The sequence below is a fragment of the Egretta garzetta genome, unplaced genomic scaffold (genome assembly GCF_000687185.1).
Source record: "Egretta garzetta isolate BGI_Z169 unplaced genomic scaffold, ASM68718v1 scaffold172, whole genome shotgun sequence".
NCBI classification, from domain to species: domain Eukaryota; kingdom Metazoa; phylum Chordata; class Aves; order Pelecaniformes; family Ardeidae; genus Egretta; species Egretta garzetta.
The window spans coordinates 1,994,432-2,021,707 of record NW_009258951.1 but is presented as its reverse complement, the minus strand read 5'-3'; the positions used below and the strand labels follow the sequence as shown (position 1 = coordinate 2,021,707).

General features: G+C 43.7%; 3 protein-coding genes across 3 annotated transcripts in view; 2 read left to right on the top strand and 1 right to left on the bottom strand.

Moving 5' to 3' along the window:
* Positions 1–27,276, bottom strand: part of MED12L (mediator complex subunit 12L) — a 143,844-nt gene that overhangs the window by 48,909 nt on the left and 67,659 nt on the right. The gene's annotated exons all lie outside the window — the stretch shown is intronic.
* On the top strand, positions 2,442–4,927 carry P2RY13 (purinergic receptor P2Y13). Its single transcript, XM_009634410.2, has 2 exons — positions 2,442–3,333; positions 3,869–4,927. The coding sequence occupies exons 1-2, from the start codon at positions 3,170–3,172 to the stop codon at positions 4,902–4,904; spliced, it is 1,200 nt and encodes a 399-aa protein (XP_009632705.2). The 5' UTR covers positions 2,442–3,169; the 3' UTR covers positions 4,905–4,927.
* GPR87 (G protein-coupled receptor 87) overlaps positions 26,466–27,276 on the top strand; it is a 2,554-nt gene continuing 1,743 nt past the window's right edge. The window contains exon 1 of the mRNA XM_009634411.2: positions 26,466–26,499. Within this exon, the coding sequence (XP_009632706.1) occupies positions 26,466–26,499 (34 nt within the window). The remainder of the gene's footprint in view (positions 26,500–27,276) is intronic.

Here is a 27,276-nt window from a genome sequence, read left to right as displayed (position 1 = left end):
AGACGAAGCACAAGCACCCTATAATGAACATCACTGCTTGCAAAAATGGTGAAACTAGAAAGCTTGAATAAAACAAGAGCACCACCTGATCACAGCCTCTATACTTGTCAGACTTGCTAGGAAGAAGTTTGAACTTATAGTTGGAGCTGTAAGAAAAAAATTAAAACAGTCATGAAATGCTACAGATGAAATTATGAACTGCAAAGATTTTGCAGAAATAGTTTAACTTGGGCTGGAGTAAAGTCTGTGACAACACCAGATCTGGGAAATGCAAATAAAATCCACAGTAAATGTGATTTTTAAATACAGGGAGTTGTCACCTTGTATGCAATTGGCAGACAAATAGAAGTATAGGACATATATAGATAAGATATTTAGCTGTGCAGATTTTTTTGGTAACAGAATAACATTTTGCTTATCACATTATATGCTTGCAATTCTTAATCCATTGACCAATAATTAATAGTTGTATGTCAGAGGAAATTATTTCATAATCAGGCTTACCTTGATATTAGATCTTCAAATACTTCACCTTACTTTATGAATAAACAAAAATGTACACTTTTAAAGAGAATAATATATTATATTAGAATATATACAAATATTCAAATTACAGAATACTTAGATCTTATGGTGTGCTGGTTTTGACTGGGATAGAGTTAATTTTCTTCATAGTAGCTAGTATGGGGGGGTTGTTCAGAGTGATGGCATTTGTCTTCCCAAGTCACTGTTACCATGATGGAGCCCTGCTTTCCTGGGCATGAGCCTGCCGATGGGAAGCTAGGGAATGAATTCCTTTGTTTTGCTTTGCTTGCATGCGTGACTTTTGCTTTACCTATTAAACTGTCTTTATCTCAACCCACAAGTTTTCTCACTTTTGATTCTCACCCTCAACCCACTGTGGGGGAGTGAGCGAACGGCTGTGTGGGGCTGGGTTGCCAGCTGGGGTTAAACCACAACAGTCCTTTTTGGTGTCCAACATAGGGCCTGTTGTGGTTTAACTTCAGCCAGCAACTAAGCACCAACTTGTGTCCCCTCCCAGCTTCTTGTGCTCCTCCAGCATCCTCAATGGTGGGGTGGGGTGAGAGGCAGAAGAGGCCTTGGCTCTGTGTAAGCCCTGCTCAGTGATAACTAACACATCCCAGGGTTATCAACACTGTTTCCAGCACAAATCCAAAACATAGCCCCATACCAGCTACTGTGAAGAAAATTAACTCTACCCCAGCCAAAACCAGCACAGAGGGAAAGCCAGACTCATGGTACAGCCTTTACTGATTATTAAGGGCAGCTTTTTTGCACTATACAAAAAATATAACCACTTCCCTTCATTTGGAAAAGTTGAAAAAAAAAAGGGGGGGGGGAAGGGGGGGAATATTTTCAGGTACATAACATTTTCAGGTATCAAAACAGCCACATAGGAAAAAGATACTACACTATTGCAATAAATTATGGTTCATTTATCATCACTGCAAAACAGTTCCAATTCAGAAATATATTTCACCATCATGCAAGAGCTCAGTCCTGCCAAAAGCCATTGCCTGTCTACTCTTCTTTAGGCATTTTTATGACTAGTACCCCATTTCCTAAAAAGTTAAAAGACAGTTCACTTACTTTAGCACTTAGCCTTAGAGTTGATGCATCTCTTATAACCTGCCTGGATGAATTAAACATCTTACAAAACATTTTGTGCGCTGCTTATGCTGGTATACGCACCAATACTGACTACAGTCAGTAACTGGGTTACACCACAGAAAACAGGGCACCATTATTTCCCTGAAACCAGCACTGCCAGTCATTCCAGACGCACTCTCCACAACCAGCCCCACGGGTCCCAGGGCTGATCAGCTCCAGCTGATGCCCAGGAGGAAAGCACAAAATGTCCCACTTCCACCCAACACTCACTCCCCACATTTTTTGTAGCTACATATAGTGAGAGAGTGGCAATTATCTGGCAGCTGCTTTTCCTGATCAGATGAGCAGTTCAGACAAGAGATACTACAGCTATCTGTGTACCATACAGCAGTCACCGATAGGATACGCGGAGGCACTTAGTACCTGCCTCTTGCAGTTGGAAACAGCATCAGAGGTCAGTTTGGAAGAACATGTGGAAGGTGCTGCCTTGGATATCGGCCCTGGGGCATTGCAATGGACTGTCTCAGTTTTATACAGCCCTTGATGAATGAACACAAGTCGGGTCAGGCAGCTAGGGACGCGTCACGCTGACGACAATGGCGAGGGTGACCTTCATCCCGGTCATCCTCAAGGCTCTTTGCTCTCTGCCAGCTATTTAGCACCGACATCAGCATGCATGCCTACATTAACCAAAATGTAGATACTAATGCACAAACTTACTGTCAATATAGCTGCAGCCTGAGAACCATAAAAAGGCCACAAAAGGATGGCTTGCATGTGAGCTGTTTCCCACATGCCAGCAAGCAAGGAGCCAGAACCCACATCAGTTGACAGGAAAATACAACACAAATCACATGACTGAGTTAAACTTATACAAAAAGTTCTGTTGACAGAGAAATGCACTAGATTCTGACATTATACCCAATACATATATAATACATACAAAGCATACCATGCAGCAGCAGCAGCTTCTGCCAGAACCAGAAAGCGGCTGTAACCAGCACACTGTATCACCTGGCTATGCTGATGCCAAAATAAACCAGAAATCCCATTCTGGAGATCAAAAGTCAAGCTCAGGTTTGTGTGTTGATATTAACAGGCTAGAGAAGGAAGGTACAGTTTCTGAATATGTCTGTGCACATCATTTTGTAGCCAAGTAACCCACTGTAAGGGTGGCCCTGAGCAGACTTTCTTCTGGTCACGCATTTGACGACCAGGGGAATTTGACTAGCAGGGGAATTCACACACATAAACAAGAACTCAGAGCTACATTTGAGGATTATCCTGAAAAAACTGTCAGCAAACACACTGTGTTTGTTCATCCCACGTCTCTAAAGGAGCCAAACTGTAATGGCACAGCGTAGGTGCCATCAGGTCTGCCCCACACAAACAAAAAGCCAGAAAATGTTGTGTGTCTTGATGGATATGGTCTTTTTTTATTAGCATAGGCAAAGGTAGCGTACTTTCTGACAGAGAGCAAAAGGAAGAAAGAAAAGCAACAGCAAACACAATTAACTAACTCTGGCAATACACAAAAATGAGGAAGGAAACAACACACTACACCAACAGAAAAAGTCTCATCTTTCTACACATTTCCCTATTCTTAATACTTTGCTCGAGGCTTCTGTCAGCAGAGGAACAGCGGATGAACCAGACAGCCAAAGACCCCTCTCTGAAACAGTTGCTGCCGGGTTTGCTCAGGTACTTGCAGGTTCGGAATGTTCACGTGGTGTGATGGGGCACTTGGTCATCTGGCTTTCAGATATAAGAGGCTGATAACCAGCACTGTGCATCTTATCTTGATAATGTAATCTAAATCTGTGCTGAGAAAGGAAAAATGGTGTGTGCTTGCTAAGAAATACCAGAAATGGCTTCCCCAGAAGCACCATGATTTTGTGCCACAACTGTAAAGTTTCTATTCAATGGTATTTCATTTTCATGTAAAGACAAATGGTGTTCTAGGCAATCTGCTGTTATAACTTGCTATTACATTATCTTAGGCCTCCATCATGAATATATTCCATTTTAACTTTTCATTAGATGTTAGTTTGTAAACAACTTAAATGTAGGCAAATATTTAGATTTTCTATGAACTAGAAGATATATCGATCGGTCTTCTTAATGCATGTTCAGGTTTTGTGTTTAGTTGTGTAAACCTGCCAGTCACTGTAAGGAATATGTAATATTTAAATACAGAATGTTATGGTTTATGTTTTCTCTCTCCTTTTCATCCAAGTCTATTTCAAACAATGGAAGATTTTGCAAATGAGAGTGTTGTCAGTAACTCCAGTGGAGCACCCTCCTCCGCACCATGCCACCGAGACACCACAGTCACCCACCTGGTCTTCCCAGTACTCTATACATTCGTCTTCCTCCTGGGACTCATACTGAACAGCCTGGCTTTTTGGGCTTTCTTCCATATTCCAAGCACATCAACTTTCATTGTCTACCTGAAAAATATCTTAGTTTCTGATTTTATAATGACCCTGATGCTTCCACTGAAAATCTTGACGGACTCTGGCCTGGGACCATGGCAGCTCAAAGCCTTTGTCTGTCGCTTCTCAGCTGTAGTATTTTACGACACCATGTATATTAGCATAGTGTTACTTGGTCTCATTGCTTTTGACAGATTTCTCAAGATTGTGAGACCTTTTGGGAAGTTCTGGGTGCAAAACCTGACCTCAGCGAAGATCCTTGCAGGTTTGGTCTGGCTCTTCTTCTTTGGTCTCTCTCTGCCTAACATGATCTTATCAAACAAGAAAGTGACGCCCCAATCCGTGAAGAAGTGTGCCTCACTGAAGAATTACTTTGGACTCAAATGGCACGAAGCTGTCAATTATATCTGTCAGTTCGTCTTCTGGACTGTTCTCATCCTCATGTTTGTATTTTATATAATTATTGCCAAAAAGGTCTATGAGTCTTATATAAAAACACAGAAGAAAAACAACAAAAGCGAACAAAGGATCAAGGGGAAAGTATTCATCATTTTTACTGTGTTTTTCTTATGCTTTGCCCCCTTTCATTTTAGCAGGGTTCCCTATACTCTGAGTCAAACAACCACCCGAATGGACTGCCGTCTGCAGAACCAGCTCTTTGTTGCAAAAGAAAGCACTCTGTGGCTGGCGACCACAAACGTCTGCATGGACCCCCTGATATACATGTTCTTGTGCAAACCATTTGTAGAAAAGGTTTTATGCAGGAGAGTAAAGACATTTCAGAAAACAATTCATACAAACCCAAAAACTGAACTGGACACTGCTACTGAACCTTGATTCTACAGCTTCATGCTCTACAGTCTCTGCATATTCATAGAGAAGTTAAAAAATAATTTGTTTTACTTCTGCTGTAGAAAATGAAAGAGCAGTTGTACTGTAATATTAATACCTAATAAAAACAGCACAGTGGATTTCCCTATTTATGCTTGCTGCTTAGCCTCAATAGGCAAAAAGCTGTCACTCAAAGTGGTGGCCCCAATCTAACACCAATCTTCCCTGAGCTGCGCTCTCTTATTGACATCACCGTCATTAATCAAAGCTGTGGAAGCCCAGCTGTGTCTTGGTTGTGCCTGCCCAGCCACAGTCAGCTGCACTCACACCACAGAGATCTGGATTACCTCAGAGACACTCATGCGACTTCACAGCCATAACCACATCGGTCTGAACATAAAAAATACCATTGATGATAGATAAAACTAACAACAATTTGTAGTTCTTGTGTTGCTGTACTGGCTCTGCAAAGCTAACAAGAACAGAGGTTCTTCTGATTTGGTCACCAAATCATGCCCACCTCACAGAATACAGACAAACCATAGCCTATGAATTAAATTACCTTCATATAACTTAAGACAATCTACCAAATAATTCTATCCGCTTTAAATGAAAAAAATTTACTTGTTAACACTTTAGCAGCTTACTATGGCTGCTTCTAAGAACAATTTAGCTTTATTTGTGATTAAAACCCAGAGCTGTTGATTTTGTATGTCAGTAATTCTTTCACTGGGTGTCAGCTTGGCTGGCACGTCGCAGGGCAGGGAAGAGGAGGAACAGTACTTGACAGAGGGAAGGAGGACACAGTCCCTCCCCATCCCTACCCACCTCTCGCACCTGTAATTACTTTCCTACCACCTACACTGTTTCACCATCCTTCCTCTCCACTCCCAGGCAGAGACTTTGGAGGAGGATTCAGTAGGCAATACCCCAGAGACCCCTGACTACACTCCTCATCTGGGTCAGCAGAAGACCCAGGACTGCTTCCCCTACAAATGACACCCCAGAGCCACACAGCGTTCACTCCTACCCTACCACTCACCAGAGGGGAACACCTAGAAAGGTCCTCCTTGGTGGCATGTTCACCACCCTTCCCAGTCCCAACGATGGGCAAAGATAAGGCAGCATGCAACACTGCCTAACGCTCCGTGTCCAGAAAATCCCTCCCCACCCAGCTTACTGCACCACTCCCAGAGGTCACCTTTAGCTATCCCACAGGGGAATGGACTGTGCCTAAAGAGAAACTGCTTTCTAACCCAAACCCCTGGGATTTATTTCACTATTTCAAGATGTGAAAGAGATACCAACCATTTATTGACTCCAACTTTATAATGCACATTAAAAAAACCTGTTAAACTTACCTTAGCCTTTCAGCAATGCTTCCTTGCTTCTCAAACAACACGTTCCTACTGCTGCTTGTCCCCCAACATACCTGCCACCCCGGAGGACTACCTCGGCATCATGCGCTCTCAGGTGACATGGCACTGCAGAAGGGACCTCAGGGAAAGCACCACAGCTTGCTCTCTTCCACCAGCCCTAAAAAGTGTTGTAATTCCCATCGCCCCTCCTGCCTCCCGCCCCGTACCTGGACACTCATGTCCTGCTGCTGCATGACACTGTGGAGCTGAACTGTGAGAGTCCCCGGCACCTTGCTGAGAAAACAGCCTCGTCCCTTACTAACAAACTTCTTTTCTCAAGCTTTCTGCTAGCTTTATGCCTTCTCACATGTGCCAGATGCTTTGATCACCACTTGATTGCTATTTTTAGAAATTAAATATTTACAGCAGCCTAATACAATCATGCAGGTTGCTCCATAGAGACTGATTTTTTCAAAGCTGTTTTTAGATTACTGTGCATTAATTACATCTGCCTTTGGGATTCCCCAGCCTCTGCCTCACACGTAGATGTAGATCTTATTTAGCAGTCTCCACTCACTGTATCTTCTTTATGAGGCACGTTACATACTTTCTGTAACATCTTGTTACACCTGGAAAATGAACTAATCTCCAATCAGATTCCAGCTAGTTCCAAACTTCCCTGTAAATCAGTGTTTTCTCGAACAGTGTCTTCCTCTCTGGATTAAATTCTGTTCAGGAATTAATTCCTCTCTCCCCACACACATACAGTTTTTAACACGACTAACTTAGCTACTTTAGTAAAAGTAAATAAATTAAAATCTCAGCTGCTAAAATAGTCACCGCTTTAGCAACTGCTTAAAGCAATATACAAGGAGTCTGAAATTTCTCATTTCTACAGCATGTAATACAACGCTCATTTAACACTGTGCACAAACACATACTGGCAGTACACACAGTTAAGTACTACGAGCCTGCATGTAAGGGTAGGTGTAACCACAAAATGGGCTGAGTTGCTCCTTAAATAAGGGGTGTGCCATAGGTTTCAGAGGAGTCTTAATCATCTGTTTTTCAGCTGCTGCTTCTTAGGTAGGTAAAAGGGAGCCAGAGTTACCAAACTCTGTAGCAGAGAAATGCAAGGTGACTACAAGGATAGGACATCTGGTTGATCCACTTACAGGAAAAAAAAAAAAAAAAAGTCCCCTGAATTCTAACATTTGGGATTTTGCACTTTTTTCCTGCAAGTTTTTAGATCCCTTCCCCCAGATGGAAGTAAGAATCGTAACAGTTAAAATGCCTCAAAGTTTAGGTCTCTGCTTTTTAAGGCTCAAAAAAAATAACCAAAGCAACACTTTATATTTTACACCTGAGCAAAATGGAGACATGTTGAGGACAGACTTCCCTTGAACATGAGGAAGCCATCAGCCTAGACCACAGGTAGAGAGCACCAGCAGCATTCCATAGAAAGCAGCTCTTCTGGGCTCTCCAGATTTCTTTAGTGCAGTCAAGGAATTTATGCAATTCAGTAAAGTTTACCAGCATATTCAATACAACAGTCACCATTTTTCCAAATCTTTTTTTTTTTTTTTCTTTTTCCCCCCCAACTTAACTTGGAAAGGCTGGTACTGACACTCATGCCCCAGGAGCTGCTAAGAGAAACCTTCGCTTTTCCTAGATTCAAGCAGTCGTACAAGACAGAGCAAACACATGCAACGCTTCCACCTTACTCATGCTTACTCCAGTCCATCACCACCATAAGGCAGCAGCAGGGCTTTTCCTTTCCACATCCAAATGTTCAGTTACTCGGCTTGCCTACGCTCCAGACTAGACGCAACAGACAACCTAGAAACTGGAAAACTGGCACCAGGCCTTAAACTTGTTCAGACAAATGAACTTTATTCCAGGCTCCTGTGGTCCAGGATTCACACAAAAACTATTGACACTTATTCTAAACATTTTTACAGCTTGTTGAGTTCCCAAAAGGGGAACTATAGGGCACTAGGCAGCCGAGTTCTGTAGGAAATCAATCTTACTTGGCACACAAAGGCTTACATATATTTCTTTGTATTTTTTTTTATTTGCGTTTCAGAAAAAGGAAATATATTATACCTTTGCCTAATACATGCACCATCTAGCCTTCCAGATTTTGTATCGTTCTGCCTTTCCTCAGAGGGACAAGTTAATTCTTGAATGCCTAAAGACAAATTCTGCACTTCATACATGTCCTGACTCTCCGGCACAGTGATACACATGCGTCCATCAAGGCTCCTTGTACTGAGAAAACTCTCATAACATACAGCAATACTTCCAATTAATTAGAAATGCAAAACAACAATTTGCATCATGAACAAGAGTTGGGAAGCCAAGTCGAGCAACCAAGATATTACCCATACGACTACACACAAACACACAGCCAGCAGGTTGCATGTTAAAACTAAAGGCACTAAAACAGACCTAAGTCTACAGACAGGATCAGCCAGCAGCCAGCCAAGGTGTGTAACTTCAGGTTACTTATCAGCCTAATGCAAGGAACTGGAGAACAGAAGAAAAAAAAAAAGAAATTAACTTTTTAAAAGTTGGTTCTTAATTAGCTCCTTTCCTCCCTCTTTCCCTTTTAGTGACAGCCATCATAACTGTGATAGAAGTAAAACCACATAAGGGGAAGTGTCAAAATCTTCCAAGACACTTCCACTGGCAAAAGGATCTCCATCTTGCACTATCTGAAGGTATAACACTGGAGGAATCATCCTAGTGTTGCAAGCTCTGATCATCCTACCACTTTTCCATGTTTAAAAAGAAGAAAAAGCCAGTGTCATGTATTATCCAGGTAGCTAATCTGCTTTAAAAATAACCCTGTAGTTCACATTGCTAAATATGATAGTAAAGGAGTTTTAGAATGAAGCAACACAATAATTGTTGTAATAACGTTGTTCAGGCTCTTATGAAATCTGAAAATTGCTCTCAAATCGCCAGAATACAAAAAGAGACATCCAACCTTTAAATAATGTGAACAATAGTAAAGTTATAGGTTAGCTTTCAGCTTTTCTTCACATCAGAGCTTCACACTTCTTTCGCGCTGTTTTTATGACAAGCTCCATAGCATTTCCTTTTCATGTGGCAGCCAGTCCTGACTTGCTCCCGCCTGAGAACAGCCAGACAACATGTCTGAATTAAAAGCCTGCTAGGGGATGCTGTGACAGTGGTTTCTAACCCATTAAGTTTTACCAATACACCAAAATACAGAGATTTTAAAGAAAAGTTAATGTGCCACTGTACCACAGTCAAAAACCAACCAACCAAAACTCATTCTCATGTAGGTTTTATGAATCTATTATTTGACCACTGTTAACACACAAACTTTGGTGTGTGTACTCCAGAGTACCAACTATTAAACACTTGGGTTTCTGTAAGAAATTAAGTATTTTTCAACGTTTCAGCTTTCACTTCTAATTTCTTCCCTTCTTCCCCACAGCATGTCCTGCAGCACTGTTTCTTAGACCCCAGCCTAAGACAACACCAGCTTTTGAAGTGCCTGAAGAACAACAGAACAAATCAAACCGTAACATCCTGTCGTGCTGTGTCTTGACTAAAGCCTGCAGGACTGAGACCAGAGACGCAGACACATCTGCCAGCACCCCCCCCCAGGGTTGGAACTGTGCCCCGCACAAGGGACACAGTACAGCACCCAGCTTGGGAGCGCATGGTTTTGTGCAAAACGCAAGTCAAGCATGTAAAACTACTGTTTATAATCTATGCAAATCTGCTTCCAGCCCTCAGCTACAGCACTGACTTCCAGGTTCCCAACTTGCTGGTCCCAGGCATCTGCTGTTTGTCAGAACAGAGACAGGAGCTTATCGCTCCCACGGCTGAGGGGCATGACATCAGGTGGTCTGCGCACAGCAACACTGGAAGAAAGACCAACACAGCGTGAATGCTTTGGTTAGTGCCCAAGCTGTCTCTGTTCCTCTAAGGACCTCTGACACTGGAATTTTGGGTTGTCCAAACATCCCAGAGAAGGTCCATCTATTATGAGATACCTCAATGGAAGAAAGGTGGATTCCTCAGAAACATCACAGAGGTCTTCTCTTCAGGAAACGTGAAGGACTACCAACATGGCCTGTAACAAGCAGGCGTCCACCATGGCATCTGGATCAGTGTTCAGACATAGCTCTTGAAAGCCAGGTTTCTAAAAGATGGGAATTTTGAAGAGTCTAATCCCAGTCAATTTTCAAGAAGCCAGCATGAGAACCCACCTTCACTCAACTCTCCTTCATGAAGAATCATCCAGAGATAGGACACAACTTGACAGCACCAGGACCGTGAGCCCTGTTCACATCACTCATCTCCAGGGCCTAAGTGCCTGCCATTAGGCAAGTCACTTACAAGCTAGCCTGATCTCCAAGTGGCTCCTTAAAAGGATGCAGTATCCGCGGGGTGAATCAAACGGCATCAAATGGAAAACTGGCCTAAGACGTGGTGAAGATAATCTGTTCGCAGAACAGCGGTCCCAGACCATGACACTACTCAGCTACACCTAATACAGAAGTCCTTTGTACAATCAGGCCCCACAAGATACAGACAGAAAATCTCATGGTAATACCCCAGAAGAAAAGACCAAGAAGTAGTCACCTTGTCAGAGCTAAACTCACAGAGCTCTAACACAGGCACTGATAGGACTATGTTGCAACAAAGCCAGAGAATAGACCCTCTGGACAATGATTATTTTACCAATGGTAACTGGAAAGGAGACCACAGTGTGAAGAAGTAGTGCTAAGGTAAGATGCAAAGCTGAGTATAAACAGCTCTGACTCCAGCATCAAGTATCTGGTATTTGGGAAGAGGTCTGAGAAATCCCCAAAAGGGCAAAGAAACAAAGAAAGAGATTTAAATTAAATCCCCCAAATTCTCAAAAGGAAGGAGATGAGGCCAACCTCAAAATCAGCACAGAATTTGCACAGCACCCTGTCCTCAGGTAAACCAGACTGTGCTGAAAGTCAATGAAAGAGCTCGAAGTATGAGGCCCATCCAGATATTCTCATAGCTCTGGAGCCTCCCAGCTACCACACAGACACATGAGAAAAGGCAAGGCAGTCGAACAGCCTTGTACGTTCCCCACATGAAAAATGAGGTTACCATTTAACAGAGAGGAAAAACAGTGATTTACAGAGATAGGAATGAAAAACCTCAAAAGGGATTTAATGCTGAGAAATCAAGCTGCTTGCGTGGCTATGCAGTGAGCTGTATCGTACCTGCGCTTCACTAAGTGATGACAGCAGTTACCACCGTATCCCAGGGTTGCCCTCGCTGCCCTCTCCCTGGGATAACTTCTCAGCTCGAAGGAGCAGCCTACAAGACCATCAATCAAGACACATACTTCTGTCTTACACAGGCTCCACTGAGAAGAGAGAACCAGATCACCACAAGTAACATTAGGGTGGAAAATGACTGAAAGCCACTGAGGAGGTGAACCAAAGATTGGAAGGAAAACCAGAAGGCACCATGAGTCCAGAAACAGGACAAGCAGTTGAGAGGGGAAGAAAACACAAGCAGCTGCTAAACACTGGAGCACATGGGACAGCTGAAAGAAGGTGAAATGGTGGCTGGCACACACTGTCCTATGTAGCCACATGCAAGGTCTGAGAGAGGCAGAGACTTCGTCAGGTCTCCATCTTCCTAACCACAGAAAAAGCCTTCTCCATCCTCAGAGGATGTGATGTGTGCACTCCAGCATGTGCATGCAACAAGGACCATCACTTAATGTCAAAATATCCAGCTCCTGGGATGAGTTTTGCAGCTTGTAGTAATAAAGCTAAAAACATGACAGAAGTGTAACATGTGTTCCTGCTGGCTTTATTTGCATTATCTGTTTTGCCTTGCAAAACTGGTCTTCAAAGATGAGCCATGTCATAAGTCTCCTATGATCAGGGACTGTACCTTATTCAAGGGAGAGGTCCCGAGGCAAGTGGGAATTTTATAGTTTGCCCACTAGCAGAAGCGTGGAAAGCACACGGTCCCCTTGGACACATGGCCAGAAGAAGTTATTCACCAGTACGGTGGGTCCTGCTCCTGCTCCAGCTCCTCACAGGGTTCCACATGGCTGTCAAGGGCACCTGTGCAGAAGGCTGTCCGGTCTCAGAAGGGGGGGCTGGGGATTCAGTCCCTCAGAATTTTGAGGAAAAAAGAAAAATTGCACATAGGGAAGTCCACGAAGAACAGACAGAGCAGTCGCAGAAAAGTGACTTGGCAGCCATTGCTCTCATAGCTTTAAGATTATTTTTCTTTCCTCCTGAAGATTTAATGAGGGAGACACATACTTGTTTTCTTTTTAAGAAGGTGGCAGAAATGGGAAGTTCACCACTTCATCCTCTACTGACATGAGGCAAAATTTTTTCCTGATTTAACCACTCCCATGATTATTACAATGCTCTTAAGGCACTAAATTACCTTACTCTAAATGTGTGTACACCCAGGACCACCAACAGCAGGACTGCAAGAGTCGTCAGGCTCACAGTCAGAGTCTTAAAGAACACCATGACAGTAAAAAGTATGCAGTAAACAGACAGTCTAGTCTTTTTAGCTGAAATATTTACTTACAGACTTGACATTTTGCTTTCATCCTACATGCTATTTAGAAGAGAGGATCTGTTGAAAGCACAACATTAAAAATGTCTAAATACAGTCAAATTAATAATTGACATGATAATCTTGATTAGCAGATATTTGCATGTATCCAGCACAAGATTTTTCAGTATCACATTAAATTCACATTCACCCTGCAGACAAAAATGTATTAACCAAAAGGCACAGGCACGGTTGCACAGGTTGCTGTAAAACACAACTTCAGACCGTCTGCAACGTCTCGCTGCACGAAGGCTGATGCCTTTAACAGGCACTAACCCACCTCTCAGGTGAATCACTGTCTGCGTCCTGGGCGCCCGAGCTGCTCCGGAGCCAGGAAGTGAGCAGGAGCGCACTGCTCACCTACTCTGGCATGTGAGTCATTCCCAGGAATGAGAAAGCCAGTTGCTCCAGTCGCTCCTGGCCAGAGGAATTTTGACTCTCTGATCAGGTATCGCCAAAAAAAGCCATCGGAAGCAAAAAAGCTTACTTCCAGATATGGTTTATTTAACTACCTTATCGCAAGAAATATTCTCGTGCCTACTGTAGCTTCAAGATGCATATTGGAGGAGTCTAAGGCACTTTCGAGATGCAGCTCAGAGACAAGCGGAAGGCGACAATGGTGACAGGTAAGCGATCTTTGAGCACGTGAAAAGCGTTTGATAAGTTGTTCTGTGAATCTTCTTGCTCTTAATCACCCTCAAGTTGCTGAAAATCAGACTTGGAACCATAAACTGAATATCAGATCAATTAAAAGTGTGAAAAGTTGTCAAAATAATGCAACTTTACTAACCTTTTATACATTCATTAAATGTTACTTGTTATCTTTTCCCCAATGGCAAAAAAATGGTTTTCTACTGATCATTCCTTCTAAGATATGAATTGAAGAGCAGGAGGATTCACAGTTTCAATAACTTACTTCCTGGCAGAGCTCAATTCGTATCAGTAAGATTCAGTAACATCTGAATTTGGTATAAAAGGTTTGTACTGTATTCCTTTTCACTTCTTTCAGTAAAGGAAAGCATACTTGAATTCTCTTAATTATATTATACAGAATAAAGGTTCTCTTCCTTCATACTTCACTCAGATCATGTTAAAACTTGTCAGGTTCACTGGAAAAACCACATAGCTCTGAACAAGCAACTTACAAACTATATGTCTGATTAGTCTCAAAGTTTTGGAAATATATAAGGCACTTTCAAAAACCTATGTCATTTAAGGAGTATTTTAGTTTGAAAAGGTTATTCTTAGTTGCAAAGAACTGAAAGTAGCAGTGCAATTTAAGTTTTTGTATGTTAAAAAATGACTTGGCATTTGTGCATTATAGGGACTGTAGACATCTGCCTTCTCATTCCATATGCTTGGTCTGGAAACTCTGGCAGCGTTTCACACTTTTTTTTCTGTCTTTTTAAAGAAGATTCTGCAATCTTCTTTTAAAAAGGGAAACCAGGAAACTCAGGCAAGCATTCAGCTGATGTCACTGATTCACTCCCAGAAGTACAGGCCTGGGACCACATGGAAGCCTCCAGCATTTCTCCAGTTACGAGCTGGGCACCTTACTCCTTGGGTAGGCAGCCAGGTCTCCTGCACCAGCCAGACTTTCCCTTCCCTCCCCACTCTACGGGGAGGGGGAGCTGGCAGCACCCAGGGACAACTCCCCCGGAGGGCAGGACGTGGGTCAGCTCTTGGGGCAGGGAGAGGAGAGCAGGGGAGCAGAGGGAGGGAGAGAGGCCAAAGGGCACGCAGGGACCTCAGAAACAGAAAGCATCTGTTTGCATTAGGGGTGTGTGATAAAAAGAAGCAAATTTTCGGCAGCACCAGCTGCCGGTTCCTCCTCCCTCTGTCTCCATGGCGGGTTGCCTTTCCCAGCTCAGCCCTGCTGTCTCACCCTCAGCTCCCCTCCCTAGCTGCCAGGGCACCCCCGGGGCAGGGAGGGAGCGGGGAGACCAGCTCACCCAGCACCTGCGCCCCGCAGCCCGTCATGCACTAGCACGCACCCGCGCTGGGTGCTGGAGCGCCAGAGTCCAGAGTCCCCGGGGACTGGGGCGTTGGGAGAGCTTGGCCATGCGGATCGCGGGAGCACGGCTGAGCCGGAAAGACGTGTAGGCAGGGCGGCCAGACAGGGAACAAGCACCATGAGGGAGGCAGCAAGTTGCAATCTGGAGTTTGTCCAACACCAAAGCAGGCCTTCAGAGGCCAGATGCTCCTTCTGAACTGGGAAGCCTACTCCACTCGCGGCACGTAGCTTAAGATGAGATATAAAGGGGGAAGCTCCTTCTCTTTTTAGGAGAAGTCACTTGCTCATCTCCGCACAGCACAGTTCAGAAAGACCTCCTCTTTGACCAAGTGAGCACTAGGAAAAGCCAGTCAAGACATCTGCAATAAGACTATAGTATTAAACCTGAACTGTGCAATATTTATTAAAAGTTTGGAACCAAGTGACAAATGCACCTGACATAAACCAAAAGCTACAGACCCACCATACTGCTGTCAGCTATCAGGGCTCCGTAGGAAGCCAGGCTGGCAAGAGACACTAACCCCAGTGCTGCCAAGAAAGGAAGTCAGCAATATTAATTCCTATGTTTAAGCAGTCTTAATGCTCCCCAATGTAAAAAATTACACTATCTTCTTAAAAAAAAAACACCCACAAAAATAACCCCTTGCACCCTTGATTATCAAAAGCAGATTTTTGCAACTGACCAACACTGAACCCTCACGTGAGATACTGCAATAGCCACTAGTTCTTGTTTTTCCTCGGGAAAACGTCAGTGACATATCAAAGTGACAACTGATGACGAGCAGTATAAATCAGGCTTTTATCACCTTTGCTGCAGCAGCAGCTTCTGCCACTATGCAAGGAACAGCCAAGAGCTGGCAAAGCAGTCAGGCCGGAGGAAGAGTGGCAGCGCTCCGCAGCCAGCACCCTGAAACATTTCCAAGAACAGCCGACAGAGTGGGGACTCTCCAGGCTGCTCGTGAAAAATCGGGGTTGCACTAGGCTGAATTTCTCCCAGTCATACCCCAAAATCCCCGTGTCCTTTTCCTTCCTCTTTGAAATAGCGGTGTTGCTGCAAGTAGCATGGTTAATCGTGTTGCAGCAGTATCTACTGAAGCACAAAAAAACCCCAGCTGACAACAGCAAGATGAGGATTTTTTTGTCCTTTTGCAGTGTGAATTAGAACTGCATATTAAAAAAAAAATCCATAGACATTGTTTCAGTACGAAGCAAAACACCTAAAAGTGAGACTGGAATTACTTAAAAGTTTAAATGTCACCATCTACATGCATGTACCAATAATTTTTTTTCCCCATGAGATATTTTTTCACAGTATCCCCTGTAGCATTTGCGACGCAGCAGATGCACAATAGCCAGAGCTACAGTGGATGAAGGTGTAATGTGATCAATCACATACCTTAATTTCTTTTTTTTTTTTTTGTGACCCAGACAAGACCTCGACTGTTTTTAAAGTTTTGTTATGAGCTTCTTAATGTTTTTCACTGCGTAATACCAATAATCAAACCTAAAAGCTAATATTTTCAGTAAAAAGCCCCAGCAAAACTAGCCTGGCACCCAAGGGAGTCTCTGCCTTGCAGGCACTCTGCAGAGCGGAGGCCTCTCGGGAGGTCTCTGCTTCTCTGGGGGCAGAGCAAACCAGAGAGCGGTTGCGTAGCAGCACCACCGCAGCACTGAGCGGAGCAGCCGGCTGCCTGCTCGCCTGTACAGAAGCCAGCTCCTCTGGAAGGAGCTCAAGACCACCCAAGCACCACATGATGATCCTTAATAACCAGTTTTTGCTTTTTGCCCAAACTCTTGTGCTTATAAAACTTTTAAATTTAAAAGACTATGACTTCGGGATAATAAAGCACACTGGATAAGTAAGGAACAGCCTATGGAATTGAAGAGAACTGAAGATTGTTTGACAAAGATTTCCTATTTGGCCAAGAACAGAGCCCATGAAAACACAAGTCGAATGGAAACAGAAAGACCAGGAGAGAGGCTTGTGAAGAGATTAAAAAAGTTGAAGTTATTCTGGAGAAATACATATAAATGTCAACCTGCTACTGGCCTCCACCTTGGAAGGGAAGACTAGAAATGTGACCTGGGGAGAGTTTAAAACTGTCTTCCAAGCAGCAGAACAACTGTAAGCCAGTGGGATGGAAAAGGGACAAAGTTTGCAAATGACACCACACTGGGAGGAGCGGCTGATACCTGCGAGGCTCATACTGCCATCCAGAGGGACCTCAACAGGCTGGAGAATTGGGCCGACAGGAACCTCATGCAGTACAGCAAGGAGAAGTGCAAAGTCCTGCCCCTGGGGAGGAATGCCCCCACACACACCAGGACATGGTGGGGCGCCGGCTGGAAAGCAGCTCCGCAGGGAAAGACCTGGTGGACAGGTTGAACGTGAGCCAGCAGAACGTCCTTGCTACAAAGCAGGCCAACAGCCTACTAGGCTGCATTAGGCAAAACATTGCCAACAGGTAGAGGGAGGTGATCCTTCCTCCCAGCTCAGCACTGCAAGGCCACTCCTGGGTCCAGCTCTGGGGTCTCCAGTACAAGAAAGAATTGGACATACTGGAGCCCGGCACAGGGCCACAAAACCAACTAAAGTCCTGGAGCATCTGACGTACCAGCGGGCCTGAGAAAGCTGGGACCGTTCAGCCTGGACAAGAAGAGGCTGAGGGGGATCTCATCAATGTGTGCAAATACCTGCAAGGGAGGGTGCAAAGAGGACAGAGCCAGGCTCTTGTCATTGGTGCCCAGTGACAGGACTGGAGGCAGTTAGCACACACTAACACAAGGGAGGTTCCATCTGAACATACGGTTTTTTGGTGGTGGTGGTGATTTTGGGTTGGTTGGGGATTTTTTGTTTGTTTTTTTGTTTTTGTTTTTGTTTTTTAATTACTGTGAGGGTGGTCAAGCGCTGGAACAGGTTTCCCAGACAAGTTGTGGAGTCTCCATCCTTGGAGATACTCGCCACCTGACCAGACATGGTCCTGGTCAGCCAGCTGCAGCTGATGCTGCTCTGAGGCTCTGAGCAGGGAGTTGGAGCTGATGAGCAACTGCAAAAGGCAATGTCAGAAAGCAGTTGAAAATACCGCAGGCAGAGGCTAACCGGGCAGGAGTGTGGGTGGTGGTGCCAGGCAGCCAGAACGCCTGGACTGCCATCTACACCTAACCCCACTGAGAGTGCTGTGCATGGAAGCTGCATCTTGCATGGCATATTCTTAATGGGGCTTCAAAGAAAGCAACTCAATAGGGTTACAATAGATCTTCACTACCAGTAGGTTTTCAACAACTGTCAGCAGCATCTTCTGGAAAGAAGCAAAGGAAACATTCCAGAGTTAATCCTTTCCTCCTGTCTAATTAAAGGCTGCCATACTGAGAAAACATTAATTATCCCAACGCTGCCAACCATTGCATTGCGCGCGCTTTTTAAAAAAAAAAAAAAAAAAAAGGCAAACAATTGCAACACATAGCTCCTCTTCCACCACCAACAGCCATTTATCTGATGCCCAACAGGATACCATTTCTGTTGGCAGTTCTCTCCTAACTCCCCACATAAAAGCAATTGCAGGCTAAAGGAGATGTACTTTAGCACTACACTTCATACTACACTGCTTTAGTCAAAGTGCTGGCCTCTTCTATAGAAAAGGCCAGCCTGCGTACGGCCCGTTGCTGCAGTTAGCCTGCAAAGACCAAAGCACAATACACAAGACCAGGATGCACAATTAATGCATGACAGCAGTTTCTGCTTTTTGGTCATGAAAAATGCACGTGCTGGTCATTAATGCAACAAAGGACCGGAAAGCATTTCTTCAACATCACTTGGGAACTACAATACATATTTAAGAGGAAAAGAGAATTCATGCACCTTCAGGTTCTGCAAATACATTTAAAAAATAAACAGTCCTACAGTAACAATCAACAACATTTACTATATTTTGTAACCTCTGCATAGAAAATTTGATTCAAAGTAATATTACTCCATGAACTTTTAATGAGGAAGAGTTTAAAAGACAGAAAAAAGAAAGAACTTAATAGTTCAGGCAGCATCCCAAAAAGGTCTCCTGACAGAGCTATCCCACACAGAAGAAAATAAGGGTTCATAATCATTCACTTGAAACAAGAAAAAAATTAATGGTTACATTTGGACTAAATATTCCAAAAGTGACTTTGAGAAAGTTAGATATGTGCAAATAATTGTTCTTAAGTGAGGAAATCATGTTATCCTAAGGGCATATTCCCCCAAAATTGAGAATTTTGCATACTAAAGAGTATTATAATTTTGCATATTAAACAGCATTCTGCTGTTCAGGCTTTCCTGCAACTCTAAAACAACTGAGTTATAGGTGCAAACTGAATGAAAGATTTCAGGCAATACCTACAGTAAAGCACGGGTAGAAACTGATGTAGAAAGCGTAAATGAGCACATTTAGCCAGTTACTCAGATGCGACGTAAATCTAGCACAGGCACTGAAAATATGCATGGTACTTTTAGTTCTCATATACAAAGGACCAAAAAAAAGACTAAACCCCAAATTTCAGTAAGTGACTGCATGCGGGAAGCTCTATAGATTACAGGAATAGCGTACAGATCATTTTTGTCAGAGCATCTCTTGGGCAAAATGACCATGGGGAAGGAAGTCTCTGTTACCAGCCTGTCTCAATGCGGATGTGAAGGGACTGCTTCTCCCACGTGCATGCTGACACAGATGTCAGCCCAGTGTTCGGCAGAGGCTGCCACAGGGAGCTACACTCCCTAACCACCAGTGTCATGTGTCTTCTATTGAAGACAAATGGATAGGATAGGGCAGGGACAGGGTAGGATCCGGGAGACAAAAGAAGCTGCTCCACCAGCTGAAGGCAGATGGAAGCAAGCTGCACTGCAGCTTGCCCGCAGCCAGGACACTGTGCTGTTCAAAGATGCGTGAGAGAAAAGTTTGGCTGAAATTGAGGGGGAAGTTCAAGGAGGAACCTGAAAACCAAGCAGGGGGTTTTGTACTAGATACTGAAGCAGACGAGAAGCTTTCTGAGCAGAGGCAGTGGTTCCTGTTTCTGGATATGACTAAGCAGACAAGCACCAAAAGCCACAGCTATAGACAGTTATACCCCAGTTCTTACTCTTCAGCCTCCCTGCAATTCAGCCAGTTAAGTTGGCAGTGTTACTGCATTACAGGGAACTAGCACATACTGTCTGCATGCCCTTCCTCCATCATGCTCCCTGGAAAGCAGGCACTGGGAGCTGAGGGCACAAAGTCCCACAGATGGCTATGCTCGCCCTCTCCCCAGCCACCCCACATTGAAGCAGTTCCCAGTTTGAAGCAGCCAGCATGGGCCAGCTGGCTGAGCCAGGCATGCAGGGTGGCAGACACACACCACCATTTAGCTCAGACAGCCTTTGGTAGGCATGCAGGAGCAGGCACCCCTGGTCTCTACCACTGAAGTGGCTGAGGTGGGGGCGCCCCCGGAGCTCCCCACCCCAGGCAGGGCCAGCGACACCAGGCTGCAGGGCTGTGCTCGTCAGGAGGTGTCTCCCAGGACAGAGATCCACAGGCTCTGTGGGAAATCTACACCCATGTTTGACCACCCACACAAGCATTTTCTTGCACTCATAATTTCCTGAGTCTCAGTTCTGCCTGGTCAGTGGGCACTACTGAGAAGAAAGAGCCAGGCTCCCTCCTGCCAGGCGCTCATGCAGGCTGTAGGAGCCCCCTGAGACTTCTCTGGCCCAGGCTGAACCACATCAGCTCTCCCAGCCCCTCCGCAGATGAAGGACACTATACTTGATATACAATTACATCTGAGCACATGTGGCTGTGGTCCTGCAGTGGACAGGAGTCTCCGACTAACGCAAACCCTGGCATTACGCTTGATCTTGTCACCATTCACACTGCTGCCAACAGCATGGCATCTCTTGGCACAACTGGTACAGAAGCATAGTTCCAAGGACGAGGGGATGTGACAGCTACAAAAATGCAAAAAAATAAGAAAATGTTCAAAGCACAAGAGAGCAAGAGGTGCATATTCACTTGCTGTAGGTACAAATTCCAACAGGAATATCACGTTATTCCACTATGCATTAACAGTACAAGAACATGCACTTTTACCAAAAGGGAGCTGGATGATTTTTAACAGAGGCCTCCAAGGAAGGAAAAGCTGGTAGTGTCCTAGTTATTAGGATTGGGCTCTCTTTTAGTGAACAAAGAAAAGTACTAAGGAAGGTAGATAGATGCCAGCAGGGAAAATAGAACATTAAGGCTCGCTCAGGTGATGCAGTATAGGAGCAGACTGAAATAAAGAAGAGAGCAGGGGCGCAGGCTCCACTTGTCTGCTTGCAGAAGCTTTATGTACATATACACTTATACTGCAGCCTACACGGATGCTTTTTTCCCCTACATTTTTACAATTAACTCAGTGATTTTGTTCTGATGGGCAACAGAAAATAACATAATTATAGTCACCAATAGCAAATTTAATAAACTGCCTCACATTTCTATTGTTTACATTAATTCTGTCATTTACCAAACTTTATGATGATGAATGCAGATCGACTGGCAAGAAGCCACATATCAGAAACTTATGTGCTCAAATAAAAAAAAAAAAAAAATCACTTAAAACTCTGCAGCTCTATGACCTAGAATATCTAGTCTAGTTCACAAAGAGAATTTTCTAATTTTTAAAAGGTTGTAAATAAGATGAAAAAAAGAGCTATTAGATTTGAGGATATAGAATTTCTTTAAACAGTGAGGCAACTTAAAGCCTTAGTCATTAGAAAAACTATACAGTCATTCCCTACTCATATGACACTGGTCTGCCATGCAGCCTATTATTTAATTTCTCATCTGAGGTTTATCAGTCATGCATATAAACCAGTCTGTCAACATTAGCTGTAAAAGATTACCTCATCTGTGAAACAGTATGTACTTAACTTATAAATGCAGTTGACAGCCTTTAGGGGAATGATAGAAAAAAAAAAACAAAAAAAACCCACCAACAACCAAGTGCATAAACTACAAGTAGTAAAAAGTATTCTGATTTTAAAAGCTACTTGAATAAAGGAGCAGCTTCTAGTGCATCTTCAAAACCGTCCAAGCAGAATATATGTATATGAAAGAATGAGACAAGCTGGTTAGGATTAAATTGGTCAGAAGAGAAGTGTCCAGAGAACCGGACAAGGAGAGGAAACCTAGCATTGTCCAGCACAGAAATACCATATTCAAACAAGTGAAAAAACCACAATCAGATTGCATAGTCAGTGAACAATTATAAAATAGCTTAAAACTCTTTAGATAGAAGGCAGTCTTCATCTCCCATTCCAAGAGAACACATAGAAAAGAGTGAATTCTAACTTTCTTCCTAATCCTGGAGTCTGCAGTGCTCTTTATCAGAAAATAGCTTCTGAAGTACAGGGATGAACCAGATTTGATTCAAATGAGCCTTGCTCACCCACCCTAGCCTGTAAATAATGAAGCCACATTACTCCAAGTGCTCTGTAGCACAGTACCCCTTAGTCTGATAGACTTCGGTAGGAAACTATGCAAACACCTTTGGACTGGTGAGTCTAAGCAGGATCATCTCTGCGTATCCCAAAATTCCACCACAAGACCAGGTCTGTGCATCAGGAGCTGTCGTGCCTGTGCTTCTCTGCAGCTCTGCACAAACCTGTTTTGAGACTTTAAAGCTCCAAACTACAGCACCATAAGGGAAAGTCTTTAGCACATAATTAGGGCAGCTGCCAGTAGGTGTTGTCTCTAACCTCCACCCCACGAATGCACCAAAGCCTCCCTGCTGAGCTCAGCTGTGCCAGGATACAGAACACACTCTTGTAGTTTAGCTGTCACAGTTTACATTTGTGAAGAGTTTGCTGCTTTCTTTTTCCAACTCGTACTTTGTTGGGATATTTTTGGAGCATGTTTTAACACTAAAACCATGAGAAATAAGATGGCACAGAGATACCTGTTCAGAGGCTTGATCCTAATGGATCTACAGGAACAAAGAGCAAGCTCCCAGTATGGCTTCCAGGTGACCTGTATTTCCCTGGGCCATTAGAGTGTGGTCACATCTTTACTGGCCAGGAAGATGCATGTGGCAGGGATCCCCCACAGTCAGTAGTCTGCGCAGGAATCAGCAAGCCCATATGAGATTCACCAAGAGTAAGCAGCACTGACTTGAGAAGTGTAAGAGATGGGATGCTGCTGCTCCTGCCACCCATGCAGCACCTTCCTGTGCTGCGCCTGGAAGGGACAACAGAGCACAACCACTGAGCAGCCAGGCTGCTTCAGCAAACACAGGTTTTGCATAGACTGGGGAGATGAACAGACCGCACCTGAGGAGATGAGTTACAGGGCAAGCACAGGAGCAGTGCTGATACAACAAACCCCAAGAGGCACAGGTGAGCCCATCGGAGACTGGGGACTGTAACACATTCCCTGGGGTGGCAGGAAACATGCCTGTTCAGGGAGAGCCTTCTGTGACAGTGATTTAGCCATTTCTGGTCCAAGTGATTGCAGTCCATCCTCTGCAGTAGTTTTCAGCTATAAAATGATGGGCTAAATCCCAAGACTCAGACTAAGAGCCCAGTGGATTCAAGTAATACTACCCAAGAAACAAAACACTACCCACAAGGAGGAAGGAAACTGGATTTTGATCCACACTGAATTGGGTCTTAAGGATGTTGTGGATGGCCCATCTCTGCCAACAGTTAAGTACAGGATGCAGACAGGAAGGCAAACAGTGCAAGCTAGAGGGAGAGGCCAGAGGACAGCTAGTCAGAGATCCCTGGCAGCAAAGGAGCTTTCTCACCAATGTCAGAAAACATCCATCAGTCTTCTGATGTAAAACAAGAGACAGAACCTTTGGAGAGTGTAGGTGCTGTCTGTACATGAACAGGCATTCACAGATACTAGCTGGTGCTAGATTTTTTGCAGTCTCTTAGTGACAACATCCACCTAAAAGGACGGATGCAGAGGTGGAAAAAGGCAGGAGCCTTTTTTGACAGGATTTAGAGTAAATCCCTTCAAAGTCTGGAGTAAATGACAGTACATGAGAAGTCTGTTTAGCACAGATCTGATACAGAGCTCCATCAAATCCTGCAGAGATTCCCAAGGTTACAGCATGGGAACACAGGAGTCCACAGTCACACTGCCTAAAATCTCAGGCAACACAACCAATGCTTTATGAACTTCTCTGGAGTGAGGATCTGGGAGAGCACTTTCCTGAAGGACCTGAGAGCAGGGAGCTTTCCAGGGACCAGGACCAGGAATTACACAGACTTAAAAGGAACTCTGAAAAGCAGGGGAATAAGCATGTTATTTGCATAAGATGACTGATATGCATCTTTTCATAAAATTGCATATTCTTTTGATCTCGGTGCCTCCTGGGCAAAAAAGGATAGCTGCCAATTACAAACAACAGCAAAAAAGCCATAGGTTACTGCTTCTCAGACCAAGAGAAAACAAAATATCTAAAATACCCCTAACAATCTCATTATGGACCCCAATTATCATGAGAGCAAACAATGCCAGACAAGAAGCCAAAGCAGCAAAAAACTTAAAATAGCAGAATTAAAATTTTTACTGACGCTTTAAAATGCAATTATTTGCTTTACTGCCATCTAGTGACAATTCAATGCAGTTCATAACACAGTGATGATCACATAAAACAAGTTTAGATCTGAAAAAAGTCTTCAGTAATTTCATCAACTGTTCAGTCCCATATGAGAGGCAGTCAGGTCCAGCGTAAGTGCTATCTCTGAACTATCTTGCTAGTTTTCCTATCAAAACTTGTAACTAGGAAGTGAAGCATGGAAAAATCAATGCATTTGCATAACGCAAGAGTAAAGCAATAATCTAGAATGTAGTCTTACAAATCAGTATTGTCAAAATTTCTTTGAACAATGTCAAAACATCATAACGCCATCATAGCATAAATTAGATTCTGCAGTTTTTCAGTATTCCCTGTAGGCTGGCTTCATAATACTCTGAAGCACTTCATTCAAAACCATGAGAAAGGAACAGCAACTTAGAATTTCCAACCCAATTTGCTGGGTACATTATAAAAAGTTATATACATGTCTCTCATAATTACACATGAAGCTTTCTTACTTCAAGTAGTGAGCGATGATAAACTTTAAAAAAAAAAAAATCCACTCTCAGTCATCCATCACTGACATGCCCAAGATTGCAAATAAACAAACAGGACATCCAAGCAAGAGATGTCAGGAGTAAGGTCGAGGGCCTTTACCAAGGAGTAAGAAAGCAGCCGTAGTGGTAGATCATAGCAAATGCATATAGCAATTCAACCAGAATGTTCTGGTAGCTAGGAGACAAATTTCACCTACTGCAGTAACTAGGATGGAATGTTTGCAAATACTTGTACACTAACCTGTTTTTAAAACTGAGAAGGGTGGGGTAGAAATACTCACCTGGAGACTATAAAATCTAGTACCAATTTAAGAAAAGAACATTTTTCAGCAGGCTGTTAGAGCCACTAGTCACAGTCCAGATTTCTGCAAAAGTTTAGTCCAAACTTTAGACAGAAATCAAAATAAGGAAAACAAATTTTAAAAAGTTAAAATCCAACATATTGTTACAGAAGTTAACAAACTTGAAATGAGGTTTGCTGGGACAAAAATGCAGTATCATGCAGCTAAGGACAATAAAAAAAAAAAGCCTGCTACACACTAGCATAGATTCCTGTGAAGCACTGAGAGGATAGAAAATGTGTCGGAGCTGATCCCAGCACAATCATTTGCCATCTACCTGGTGCACACATAAGGAGGAACTGAAGAAGTGAGATCCCAGAAAACGTTAGATGAGGTGCTTCGGTGGTGATAAGGAACTCAGCCACCAGGAAACAAGCTTTTCTTAAACCTCATTTGCAAAACAGCACACAATATTTGTCAATGGGATTCAAGGAAGAGTATCTGAACTGGATCAGATAAAGATACCAGCCCTTCTCCGTAAGTCTTGCAGAAACACATGAAGGCTTACTTAATCACAGTAAATAAAGTCTCAGTACAGTGAGAAACGTCCCTCTATACGCAGAGGGCTAAGTATCAGAGATGGATTCTTTAAATGAAAGGCACTGGTACAAGAATATACAAGACAGAAAGTGGCCATGGAGACATTCAGGCTGGAAATTAGAATAATGTTGCTAAATATTATAGCAATAAAGCTCCAGCACAGCTCTGTTAGTGAGGTGGAGAAAGGGAAACCGTTTTAACAGTGAATGTATAAGTTTACAAAAACTAATGTGGCAGGATTGCCTGCAACGATGCAGCAGATGCCCAGATGTAAGTGAAGGTGTGGCAATGAACACCTTGATAGCAGAACAGCTGGGCAGTATCCAGAGATCAGCCATCAGCACACCTCAGCCCTTTCCTTGGGAATTCTAGAGGATGATCATTTCCCAAAGCTCCTCCCCATGCTGGGGAGAGAAAGCTGAGGTCTTCTGTTTGCTTTGATTTTAATTCTGATTTATTTTCCCCAGAATGTAAAGCTGGCACAGCCCATGCCTTATCCTGGATCTACGGCTGCCAGTGGGACTCGTGAAAAGCATTTCAGCTGAAAACCTACAGCAACGCAAATGATGGGGTACAATTTGTCTTATGGAAAACTGCCAGGTATAATAATGTTGGAAATTTAATTAATTGAGAAGTGTTTACTGGATTACTATCAGTTCCTACCAACATTTTAAAGAAAAGACATTTCAGAAAAGGCTGTCTAAACGCTGCCAAGTGCTGCCCCCATGGGTGTCAGCCCTGGTTTACCACACCAGCCGAGTTCAGAGTATAAACAATATGAAACAAAATGTGCTATAGTTTCATGAGAGAATTTATAAGTCTGAAGGTTTTTCACAAACATTTATGCATGAAATCTTAAAATCCCCAAACACTGCAATTTTTAAATACATTTAAGTAAGCTAAGTTTTAAATTAGCATTTTAACAGGCCCAAAGAGTCTTTCCAGACTCCTATCTCTTGATAAACAGATCATCTCAGCTCACAAGTTGCATTCTGTCAAGACAGCCACAAGCTAACACCCTGTAATCTTGACGAATAGTTCGTTCCCAACATGCTGGCATGCTGCTGCATTTGCCCGCACCCCTACACAAGACCAGCGACGAGCACTGCAGACCTCGGCCTCCAACGCAGGGAGTGCCCAGCCCCGCTCGGATGGCGGGCAGATTAAGGGAACTCAAATCCTTCTCACATTTCACTGGTTCTCTCTACAGAGAATTTCCAGGCTATTTCTCTTCTTCAAATACTGCAAAAATATTTACTTGCACAAATCCCCTCTGCTGCAAGGCTGGCCAGGCCCTGCTGCTCCTCCCGCCCCAGCACCGCTCTGGCCTGTGCCCGCCTTACCCTGGCTCGCCACCACCCCCGCAACCCAGGGCCC

Excerpts from the sequence above, each read along its gene's own strand:
- P2RY13 (XM_009634410.2), top strand. The coding sequence starts at position 3,170 with ATGAGGAAGGAAACAACACACTACACCAACAGAAAAAGTCTCATCTTT. Across the intron at positions 3,334-3,868 it reads TTGCTGCCGGGTTTGCTCAG|TCTATTTCAAACAATGGAAG; the intron begins GTACTTGCAGGT and ends TTTTCATCCAAG.